The sequence below is a fragment of the Odontesthes bonariensis genome, chromosome 3, assembly GCF_027942865.1.
Source record: "Odontesthes bonariensis isolate fOdoBon6 chromosome 3, fOdoBon6.hap1, whole genome shotgun sequence".
Lineage (NCBI taxonomy): Eukaryota > Metazoa > Chordata > Actinopteri > Atheriniformes > Atherinopsidae > Odontesthes > Odontesthes bonariensis.
This window is the reverse complement of record NC_134508.1, coordinates 6,355,687-6,368,262: the sequence shown is the minus strand read 5'-3', so window position 1 is coordinate 6,368,262 and position 12,576 is coordinate 6,355,687. Positions and strand designations below refer to the sequence as shown.

The window sequence follows — 12,576 nt, the reverse complement described above, 5'->3', positions numbered from 1 at the left end:
TCGTAATTAACACATCAATAAATTGCTAATAATGAATTATTAACTTCAACATAGCTATTCATCACTTAGGGCAAGTTCATTATGGGGAGCAACCACCTAACTTGCTCTCCTTTTTAATAGGGGTTTCCACTGGCAACAGTGAAGATCGAAACAAAGATCAATTTAAAGGGTTAGCCCAAGTAAACAGTAAATAGACATGTTTTCATTTACTCCTAATGATAGCTAGCATGCAAATTAAATTGATTTCAGTTTGCCCATCAGTCCAGAAAGCCATCTGTGATTTCTTCTCCAATGCTAATAACAGAGGTTCACATTTATTTAAATTTTTTTGACTCATTTAGAATTTAGACCCTTGCTCACAAAGTAAAAGTAAGTGGTCTAGGCCCAGATTTACTATTTATTTGCAGTTGATGCAAACTCTGTTTTGATGCTAAAAGATTACTGCTTGTATAAACTATCGAGCCGCAGATAATGTCTAAAGGCGTGGACGCCATGATTTTTCCTGCTGGCTCTGTCTCACACGTGTTTATAGAAACTTCTCCTTCAGTGCATACAAGTTTAAAAAGAGAGTGATTAAGTGAATCACACAGACTTATTTACAAAACCTAGCAGGCGTTATTTAGTTAAGACTGTACAGTTTGTTGTTGAAGACTGTAAAGTATGTTTTGAACAGTTGCACTCGACGTGACCACATCACTGTGGCAAGGATGCACAGATGTTGCCACAATTAAATATTCTTATTCTGTCAAATTTGCTACTGATATTTGCAAGAAACTATTGTGTTTTTCTTAAAGAAGCGCTATCTCTTCGTCAAACCCCAGAATTGCACGAATAGGTGTCAGCTAGACCAGGGGTTCCCAAACTTTTCCATGCCAAGGCCCCCCAAACAGTATTAGCTTCTGGCGGGGACCCCCTTTGCAAACCACAGACAATGCTACAAAATATGTAAAGAAACATAAACTTTTAGAACGTATTTTCTTTCTTTTATTCACGGACAGTAGCTTGCTGTGTGAACGCAGCCTGACTAAATGCTCTTCTTTACATCTGAAGAAGTCTGCCGGATATTTATGTATCAAGTGATGCTGAAGTTTCGAAGGTTTTAAACACTCATTTGAGAGGGTCTCCAGACAGAGGACGCATTTCGGGCAATAGTGGCCATTTTTCTGTATGGCTGTAAAGCCAAACTTAATGTATGCTGCCTCATACTTTCTGATTTTAGTTGGCCAGTTCTTAGGTTTTTTTTGCAGCAGTGTCCTCCACAGCAGGGCTGTTGGTCTGTTCCTTCGGTCTCTTTGTAGTCAAAAATCTGTCCATTTTGGCTAGATACCTACACGCTAGCTTGAGGAGCAGAGCAGCTTCAGAACAGGCGCAAACCGCCAGGTCTACGATGTTTTGACTGGCAGCCAATCAGAAAGACAAGCATGGCAAATAACATTTCGATATGACATATTATTATAAATTGTATTTTACAATACTGATTAAAAAAATGTGAATATTTTTTATAATGTGTAAAAAAAAATTATTTTCTATTTTTTTATTTTCCTAATTATCAACAAGTCTGCAATTGTTCCCTGAACTCTACTTTTGCGCTTCTTCTGGTAAATATGGACAGTTTTAGAAATTCACCAGTAGACCTGGACACTCCCATTGGCACGACAGTATATGATTTGCAACCACATGCTAATTTTCCCAGTTTGGTAAATCCTGGCCCCATTGTGTGGGTTTTTCTGATTTTAAAATACTCTGGGTGAATAAATGTTTTGGATAAGTTATTTAACAAACTAATTCAATGAACATGAGTATAGACTTTACGTAAAAGATCAACATAGCCACTGGATCTGAAAAATACTTTGTTTGAACCTTAAGAGAGCTGTGCATGAATGCCTGCAAATTTCTATGTACTGAAGTGATGTTGTAACGAGAATGGGCCCAAATTCCTCCTCCCACAAACTCTTTTTGGCTTAGGTTTTGTGAAGTAGGGACACAAGGCTCATTCAACAATGAACTCGTCACATTGTTTTGATTCATGACTGTTTTTATAAACTTCTCTTTCGGTAGAGATAGATTTTCAGTTTTGCTAGCTCCTAAATTTCACTGTTTGCTTGTTTTCTGCTTAACTGGACTAAAACAGCTTTCAGGGATTATGACTTCTAGATTTGTTTTGAAGGTAAAAGTTTGTCGTATTGGCATTGTGTAGTATAAACAATGCATTCCAAACGTTGAGCAGAGTAGAATAGCTATTAGATCATTTAGTACTACTTCCTGTCACGTTGCGGGTTGGTCGTGCGTGGCGTGGAGAAGGTAGGATGCAGATTTCTCCAAACAGAACTGATTTATTTCCAAGAAACAAACAAACAAAAAAAAAACGCGGCTGAGCCGGAAAAAATCTAACTATAAAAAAAACATGAAGAACAAACCTAGCTTGACATGAATTCAGTGACAGTGACTTGACATGAGGGACGGTGAGGATCTGGCAAAGTGTACGGGAAACCTGGGCTGTGTTCGAAACCGCATACTACATACTTGCAAACGGCATACTCATCGATCAGACAGTATGCAGAGCGTTTACCCACAATGCATCTCGCTCCTGCCTGAGCCGAAATCAGCCGACCTGAAACTGATTTCACTTAAGCTCTAAACTCTGTAAACTTTAGCAACATTTGAAACATTTTCATGCGAGAAAGTAGTCGTTTAGATCCCCAACGTGTTGAAAACCTGACAAAATACCGGCTATTTACAATTTTGTTCCCACGAATTCTGCGCTACTAAAGCTAGCTGCAGTGAGCAACGCACTTCCGGTTATTTTCACAAAATAAAATACCCGTTGCCTTTTATCATAGGGAAAGCCATTACGATACTTTTGTTTTGAAAACAGGAAGTGAACCTGCCCTCGTTGAAACTGCCGTTTTGACAGGAAATGACATTGGGCGACGTCACGTTACGTTGCATATTGGGTAGTTTGAGTATGAGTAGTAACCTCAAGATGCATACCCAACATTTCGGCGAATCTAGTATGCATCCGAGAACTTCTCGCTTTCTCAAACTCGCTTACTAAGTCAAAAATTTGTAGGAGAAGTATGTGCTTTCGAACACAGCCAAGAAGAGCACCAATAAGGGACCGAATCGATAAGCCATATTGATAATGGAACTGGAATTGCTAAATTCTGAAATAAAAATAAAAAAGTTAAAGTTAGTAGGAGTAGTGGGAGTAGTAGGAGAAGTAGGCGGTTTCGAACACTGGAAACTAAATACTGAGGGAGTGATTGGTTGGTGAGTGCAGTTGAGGGGAAAAACACAGGTGACGTGAGTGAAGCTGATGGCAGGGCAAGAGAAACTAATGAAAACATGGCAAAAACTAAAGACTAGGCAGGAACTTAAATCTTAACAGAAATAATAGACATGACAGAGCCCCCCCTCAAGGGATGGATCCCAGACATCCCAAAACCTGGGTGGAAGGAGGGGGCCCAAAAGGAGGGACCTGAAGCCGAAGATGGTCTGGCGGATGGCCAGACGACCGGCGACGTGGGATCTGGAGCCGGCGACGTTCTGGCGGACGGCGAAACACCCGGCAACGAGGAAGCAGGAGGTCTGGTTGACGGCCAGACAACCAGCGACGAAGGAGCCGGAGACGATCTGACGGACAGCCAGACATCAAGCGACGTGGAGACGAGCCCCCCTGCACCCCCTAGAAAGCAGGGACTGGCGCAGCTGGAGGCTGTAGCACTGGAGGCTGTAGCTCTGGAGCCTGTGGGCTGTAGCGCTTGGGGGCTGTAGCTCTGGAGCCTGTGGGCTGTAGCGCTCGGGGGCTGTAGCTCTGGAGCCTGGGGGCTGTAGCTCTGGAGCTCTGGGGGCTGTAGCTCTGGAGCTCTGTAGCTCTGGGGGATGTAGCGCTGGGGGATGTAGCTCTGGGGGCTGTAGCGCTGGGGGCTGTATCTCTCGAGCTCTGTAGCTCTGGGGGATGTAGCGCTGGGGGCTGTAGCTCTGGGGGCTGTAGCGCTGGGGGCTGTATCTCTGGAGCTCTGTAGCGCTGGGGGCTGTAGCTCTGGGGGCTGTAGCGCTGGGGGCTGTATCTCTGGAGCTCTGTAGCGCTGGGGGCTGTAGCTCTGGAGCTCTGTAGCTCTGGGGGCTGTAGCGCTGGGGGCTGTAGCTCTGGGGCCTGTAGCGCTGGGGGCTGTATCTCTGGAGCTCTGTAGCTCTGGGGGCTGTAGCGCTGGGGGCTGTAGCTCTGGGGGCTGTATCTCTGGAGCTCTGTAGCTCTGGGGGCTGTAGCGCTGGGGGCTGTAGCTCTGGGGCCTGTAGCGCTGGGGGCTGTAGCGCTCAGGGGCTGTAGCGCTGGGGGCTGTAGCTCTGGAGCTCTGTAGCGCTGGGGGCTGTAGCTCTGGAGACATGAAGGCTGGAGAGGCATTCGGAGAGATGAGGGAGGGAGTGTACAACGCAGCTACCTTTGCGGGCTCCATGCCGAATATGTCTACCACTGCTGCCTGTTGGACACTCCTCGCCTCCTCCCAGATGTGCGTCAAATCAAGCCTCATCGTGTGTACTGGCTTCTGCACAAAGATGTCCAAAAGGTTATTGGTTGTCTCCCACCCCAAGCAGTAGAAGGCACCGACCAACTCCCAGAAAGCCTCCATATCTGCCGCATCCATTGTTAGGCCAGATCCTTCTGTCACATTGCGGGTTGGTCATGCGTGGCGTGGAGAAGGTAGGACCCGGATGCAGATATTTCCAAACAAAACTTGATTTATTTACAAGAAACAACAAAAATCAAACTATGAAAAAAACAAAACCTAATTATGACTCTGAGAAAACATTAAGTGCAAACCTGACTTGACTTGACATGAATTCAGTGACTTGACAGTGAGAATCTGGCAAAGTGCATGAGAAACCTGGGAACTAAATACTGAGGGAGTGATTGGTGACGTGAGTGAAGCTGATGGAAGGGCAAGAGAAACTAATGAAAACATGGCAAAAACTAAAGACTAGGCAGGAACTTAAAACTTAACAAAAATAATAGACATGACAGAGCTGTGAGAGTGTCACCCCCAGTCACCTGCAGCCCTTAGACATCATTAACAGGCTTGCGCATAACTTAACAATCTAAGAGATCCATTTAATCTGAATCAGGTGTGTAGAAGCAGGGCAAAATCTAAAACCTGCAGGACAGAGGTTTCTTTTCGTTGTTACCCTTACTTGGATCTCCCCAGCCATTAGTTTTATTTTTTTCACTGTTGGAATAAACCCTTTTTGAACTTTAATCTCCCCAGTGTTATTCGTCTCCTTCTTGTGGGTCCAGCCTCCTGAGATTCAAAACATTCTCACTCCAAAAAAGACAAAACAGCAGCAACTTAAAAGGGTAGTACACAAACCAGTGGGAGAGATCAACGTCGGTAAATCCATATTTTATATGGCCTGTTCTTCTAAGGTTTCTTTTTCTTTTGTAAAAGAAAAACTGTTTCTATGGATAATCTCACATTGAGACATTTAGGGGAGAGAGAGGAATAAAAAAAAAGTTTATTTGCTCATTCAGCCTGTCTGCAGTTGACATAGCCTCTATACAGATGCATTACAAGGAACCTCATTTCTTGCTGTTTTTTTTTTGCTTACATTGAGAAAAGATACCCATTCCCCAGTATATTAAAAAGCATTCAATATAAGAGTGACTGACAAGCCAATGTAACTGGGTGGTACTGAAGTCCTGCATGCACTAGAATTGATCTGTGGACTGCTGTCATTCAACAGGGGCTGTGCTGAAGAAGCTATTTTAAAAATATAGCTGGTTAAGTACAAGAAACTTCTCTTTGGAAGCACAGTCATGTAAAAAAGAAATGAGGGCTTTCCAAAGTTGCATATTAGGACATTTAAAAAAAATATGGTACCTACCAGATAAAAAATAAAATTAGGTAAACTCAGATTAACAGAAACACGTGGCATATTAAACCACGTGACTTAATTAAGAAAGGCATACTAGGTAAATGTGCAAACTACAGTGGGCAAGTCCACCCCATGATTCAACAGCTTGTTGAACCTCCTTTAGCAGCAATAACTTGAAGTATTTTTTTCATGTAGGACATTATCAGTCTCTTACATCACTGTGAAGGAAGCTTGGTCCAGTCTACTGTACACTGTTGCTTGAGTTCATTGTGGTTTGTTGCATTTGTTGATGCACAGATCTCCTAAAGTCCCACCACAGCATTTCAATCAGGTTGATGTCTGGACTTTGAATAGACCATTACAACTCTCAGATTATTTTCTTCCGTTGTATATTTGCTACTGTGTTTGGGATCATTGCCCTGCTGGATGACCCAGTTTCAGCCAATCTTTACCTGTCAGACAGATGGACTCATATTCGAAAAATCAAATATTTTGGTTAGGGATGGGAATTGTTAAGAATTTAGCAATTCCAGTTCCATTATCAACATCGCTTATCGATTCGGTTCCTTATTGATGCTCTTATTGCTTCTCATCCAGTTATATATATATAGTACAAATGGCTTTGGTTGCAGTAACACTTTAATTTCAAGTATGCACCAACATTTTATCTATTTTTGCCTCTTTCATTTTACTTTTCCCTGCCTCAATGAAAGGGGGGCCTCTGAGCCTGCCTCACTCTTGCAGTCCAATCAGATGGAAATTATTCATACAGTATGTCGCTAACATTATTACAGTCAACAGGACCTGGAAGTTTTACGTAAATATTACATATCATTAATAATATTATCATTAATAATATTATTATTAGTGTTGGTGTTATGTTGGTGTTAACTGCTCTGCTCAGACTCATGGGAGACGTGCTTGTTTAGCGACGTGCCAGAGAAATTTACATAACAATTTTTTTCAGGGTGAGAAATACAATGTGTGGCGGGAATAAAGACAAAAGACTGAAAAGAGCGACTGTCACGCTCAATGCGTGAGACTTGAGAGCCCTGCATTACCTGGGACTTTTGAGATGGAAGACGCTGTGCGACAAGCCCCCGCGTGTTGCTGCCATCGCTTAGCAGCGTGTCAAACACTTTACATTTGTGCACAGTAACTGCATGCTGTGTGGTCAAATGTTTCAGCATGTTGGAGGTATTTCCCCCCTTTCATGTGAGCAAAGCTCTGCACCTGTTGCAACTGGCCCTAATATTGTCCTTTTTGGTGAAATATAACCTAACTTTGGAGCGCTTCTGCCTCGATGCCATGTTGGAAACATTCTGAGTCAAAATACGAAGCGTGCACATAGCGTCATCGCGCAAATGTGTCAGACGTTAGCAGAACCTATAAACGGCATCGTTATGCAGGCGGATTAACGATTCCAAGGAATCGAACTACTGGGAAGCGCTCGATTCCCATCCCTTATTTTGGTATACTGTTCATGGGCGTTCATTCTGCGATTGCAAGGTGCCCAGGTCCTGTGTGTCTGCAAAACAAGCCCAAATCATCAGCCCTCCACCACCGTGCTCAACAGTTGGTATGAGGTGTTTGTGCTGCTGATATACTGGGATTGCTTTTCACCAAACGTGCTGCTGTGCATTGTGACCAAACATCTCCACTTTGGTCTTGTCTGTACAAAGGACAATGTTCCATAAGTCTTGTGTTTCATTCATATTTAACTTAGATGTGTTAACATGGTCTTTTTAGTGAGAAGAAACTTTCACTTGCAACTGTTCCAAACAAGCCAACTTGTTCAGTCTTTTTCTAATTGAGCTGTCATGAACTTTATCATTTTATTGCAGTTTCTCTGACTTTGTCCACTCCTGGAAAGATTTGGTATTTCTCTTGAATATTTTTTAACTTGTGAAATATCTTTCCAAATGTAGAATGATGGACTCCAAATAGTTTAGAAATGGCCTTATAACCCTTCCCAGATAGATGGGCAGCAACAATTGCTTCTCTAAGATCAATGCTGATGTCTTTCCTCCATGGCATGGTGTTAACGCACATCTGAATTCTCCGGAGCAGAAAACTAAACTAAACTTTTGCTTTATTATAGGTGCTCACAGATCAATTGAGGAATCACCTGACTGCTACTTACCCTTTTAATTCCTATGTTAGCTATAAGGGTGGACTTTTTCCTACACTGCTTCTGTATTTTGACTCAGTTTTTTGTGAAATAAATGATTAGATAGTGTTTTGAATATGTTGAAGGTAAGGAAACATCTTAATCATGCACTACAGAGGGTGTCTAGGAATAAGACTGAAGATTAAAAAATGCTACAGGCAGAACAGGAAAACGATTTGATGTGTTCACCTGTTTATTCCTCTGCATTGTATGTTTTTTTTACGTTTTTTTACTGTTTTAGTCAGACAGGATTTTTCAATATAATGATCAGTAAATAGGCCAGTGGCTCCTTTACCAAATCTCCCACATGGGTGAAAACCTTTTTCCTTGAACTTCCATCTTCGGAGCATTTGCTGGATCTATTGAACGTTGCACTCATGACATCACCATCTTGCCTAGATAACATCTTATGTCCTCAAACTTATAATTTTTTATCTTCTAAAACAGAATACTGTGGATATGATAACCTTAATATGCACTGAAGTGTGAATTAATTAAAGGCAAGGAAATTCATTATTTGCTGCAGTATCATAGAGCTGTAAGTAAAATACATCAAAAGGGGGGTGGGCTGATGGGATAAGTGGGAACATTTGGCGAGCAAGCTACTGCACATGAATCAACATAATTAATTCCACCACGAGGTGGAAATTACGAGTTGGGAAATTAGCTAAATAAGAGAGTGAGAAGCACCTCGAAACACATCCTCAATACTGACAGAACATCATGCAGATTATTTGTGCACCTATCATAACAAACATTTCATTATGAAAGGCGATCTAAAGGTATTTTTGATTGTCAAACACAGGCTTAAATGAGATCCTTCTTAGTTTCTGGATCACATTTTCAGTTTTTCTTTACTCAGATTATAACGTAGCTCTCATTCTACTGGCAGCACGTGTGGAAAACACAGAGGAGAAATACAGAAGAGATTTAATCACAAACAACATTACACAAAGAGAGGCACGGTATAGTAGCGTAAGAAAGTGTTCCACACACAGCAGCGATGGGTAGTGTGGTAAAGTGTAGCCTTGCCGTTTCCTGCAGATGATGATGGCCAGAAAGGTGACCAGGCCTGACACCAGGGCCAAGCAGATCCAGATGATGGTCATTGTGTTATAACGCAAAGGAGCTGCAGAGACACACAAACAAAAAGTGTGAGCAGAGGGGAAGCTGCCTTCAACGGTCAACAACACGATGACACACACGCTGGCAAACACAGGCAGCAGGTAAAGTGTACTTGGTTAATCAAGGTAGACAGGCAGCTGGAGCTTCATTAAAGGGCTCCTCTGTACTTTCTGATTATCTTCTGTTTGTATTTTCCTAGCTTGTCTGTAGTATTATGGTTATAAGACGTTCAGCTAATGTTGTAATTTAGTCTGAAAAGACTGACTGTTGTTTCAGTTAATTAGGTCTGTGCTTATCAGTAATAAATAGCTCTATGAGTATGTAAGAGTAAAACATAAAGACGAAATCAGTGAGAAACAAAACAAAATTATATAGTTCAGTAAAGAGTAGAAATATTCCCTTATAGTCAATAACAATCTCACTTTATAAATTATTGTGAAACAAAAAGCCAGTAAACTTCGTAGTTACCCAAAACATCATTCTATGTTCATCATCCACAAAGAGAAAATAGAGAGAGATCTTCTTCAGGAAATAATTAAATTTCTGCTAAGAACTGGGGCACTATATCATATCCAGATAGAAGCATTTAGTCACATGAGTTTATTGTTTGCTGGCTACTTTCTATCTACTACTTTCTGGCTACCTTTTCAAATCTAGGCTAAAAACCTACTTATTTAGGATTGCTTTTAATACCCAGTAGTATGATGACACTTTTATCTTATTTTATCTTATTCGATTTTGTTGTATTTTATTGCTTTCATCTTTCTTTTATTGATTTTACTTATTCTTCTCTTTATTTATTACCTACTGTCAAGAACTTTGGTACACCGTAAGGATTGTCTGTAAAGGGCTGTATAAATAAAATACATTTACATTTACTTCAATCTTTTTTTAGGTCGGATGTGATTTGTTAAGTTGTTTCTATTTTATGTGCATCTTGTCTTCTTAGTCTTTGTTGAAATATACAAAAAAAAAAAAAACTATTAAAAAAAAACAATTGTTTTTTTTCTTTGCAAGCTTTACAATTTCAATTTACCTTTTCCTTTTCACATTTTCCAAAGGCAAATCAAAAATGTAAAATGCCTGCTGTATCAGTTCATAAATCACAGGGTACCCTATTTCTGTATGTAAAGGGTTGGCCAATCGGGTAACAGTCATAGGATCCTTTGCCATGACAATGTAAAAAAACACAAAGTACTTTTAATGCATAAAAAAGTGGAATTAGAGTATAGGAAGTTAAAAAAAAAACAACAAATTGATAAAGAAAGAAGATGAAAAATCATCATCCCAATGTTGGTTTTTAACAGGAGTGCCATGCTTTGGAGTTGGATGCCTGTCTCGCTCCCCCCCAACCTCTTTGATGGTCTCCGTTATTTGATGATTACTGAGCACTGCAGAAAGAACTTTACTGACAGCATCTTCCGTTCGATGCAGCCAGTGCATCAGTGAAACAGAGAGAGAGAGAGGTGGCCACGTGCAGGTAGGGTTTCCAACCGTCACTTGAAAAACGGAATTGTGCCATATTTAGAAACAAAATATGGGATACGTTTTATATGCGTTAATATGGGAGTGTGTTGACTGACCAAATAAATGTGGTGGCTGAAAATAATTTTTCATGGCAGGAAAGGTAGGAATTCCATTCCAACTCCATCCATTAAACTGTCAACAACCAGTCGAGTGCAAATATCTGCAGTGGGAGGATCCCTGTGACAGAAAACCGCAGTTTCACACAGATTAACGCTGCTTACCTCAAACTGAAGTGGTGTGTGCAGCTGTTTACCGATCTGCTTTAATTTCTCCTCATCAAATGAGATTATAACAAAAAATAAGCTATTCATTGTTATTTCTATCTACAAAGACAAACATAATGTTATTGTCCAAACGTCAATGCTATTGAATAACAGCAAAAGTGAAAAAAAAAAGAGTGCAGCTGAATTATGGCCTTCATCTTTTTCCTGTGTGATGCACACAAGTCTGTGTTTTGCGGTCACTGGTGGCTGCAGTAATTGTACTCGAGCTTTGTGCTTGCCAAGAATAAGAATTTTGATGCTATCTTCCCGTGCCAAAGTCTTAAACGAATGCAAACAAAAATGGCAGCACGTGAGGATAAAACAGATGGAGCTGTTCAGTCCAACTTACACAGATTAAAAACTCTTGAAGAAACGTCTTTCCTGAATTTACAAATGGACATTAAAAACCCCAATTCCAAAAAAGGTTGGGACGCGATGTACAGTGTCAATAAAAACAAAATACATTTTATTCTCAATCATCTTTCCTTTTATTTTTCCCTTTTTTGTTTTAAGGTACCGTTTTTATTCATTTTCATTTATTTTCTTTTGGTCGCACACCTGTGTTTAATTATTGCTGTACATCTATCTGTAAGTGGGCATTAGATGAATACATTTGTTGTTTGAAAAAACAGAATGCAATGATCTGCAAATTTTCTAAATCAATATTTTCTTCATAACACAACATAGAAAATGTCAATTGTTAAAAGTGAGATCTTTTACTATTTCATAAAAGATATATGAGCTCATCTTGAATTTGATCACAGCAACATCTGAGAAAAGTTGGGACATGGTCATGTTTACCACTGTGTAGCATCCCCTCTTTTTTATCAACAGTCTATAAACATTTGGGAACTGAATAGACCACATACTGCATTCTTCTTTGTAATGATTTGCATTTGATGAGGAGCCCAATATTTTAAATTATAATAATTTTAATTTTTATAATTATTTTTAAAAATGTTCTTATTTGTTGGTTAGTTTTTTTCTAGCCTTTTGTTGACCCTGTTTCAGTGTGTTTCTGCCATTAAATTCAAGATGAGGAATCATTTTCTTAACGAAATGATAAAATGTTTCACTTTCTACAGTTATTTTCTGCTTTCTATAAAGATTTTGTGTATAAGAGTTGCATATCATTTCATTCTGTTTTAAATTTAAATTTTTCACAGCATCCCAACTTTCTTTGGAATTGAAGTTGCATATAAAATGCAGTCTGCAGTTTCTTAATCATCCACTTGCTGAAATAGTGATATGATAATGGCTTAGATATGTCTGTCTCTACTGATTGCTTGACGCAATACCCTCACCCTCTAGCACAAAATGGCTGGAAACTTGACTGATTAGTGAATTAACATTATTAGCTACACCAGTGGGTTAACAAACCTAACAAAACTGTACTTATATAAGTTTGATGAGAAAGTCATTAGTTTAGAGGATCTTTGATAGGAGAGAACTATCATGACAAGGCTGTAGGCATTAGGGAAATACTTGAAAGTGCAATCAGATGGACTTTCCGATTTAAAAAATCTCAATTTCTGTTACACGGTGAGGTTTTGTCTTGTGTCCATGTTTTGTCATTTCCTGTTTTATTTTGAAGAGTAAGGCTGTGTTCGAAACCGCATA

The 12,576-nt window shown here is 40.1% G+C and overlaps 1 protein-coding gene across 1 annotated transcript in view; it reads right to left on the bottom strand.

Annotated features, from left to right (window-relative positions):
• The window catches only part of epha8 (eph receptor A8), a 167,782-nt gene that overhangs the window by 20,842 nt on the left and 134,364 nt on the right, over positions 1–12,576 (bottom strand). The window contains exon 11 of the mRNA XM_075460145.1: positions 9,038–9,170. Within this exon, the coding sequence (XP_075316260.1) occupies positions 9,038–9,170 (133 nt within the window). The remainder of the gene's footprint in view (positions 1–9,037; positions 9,171–12,576) is intronic.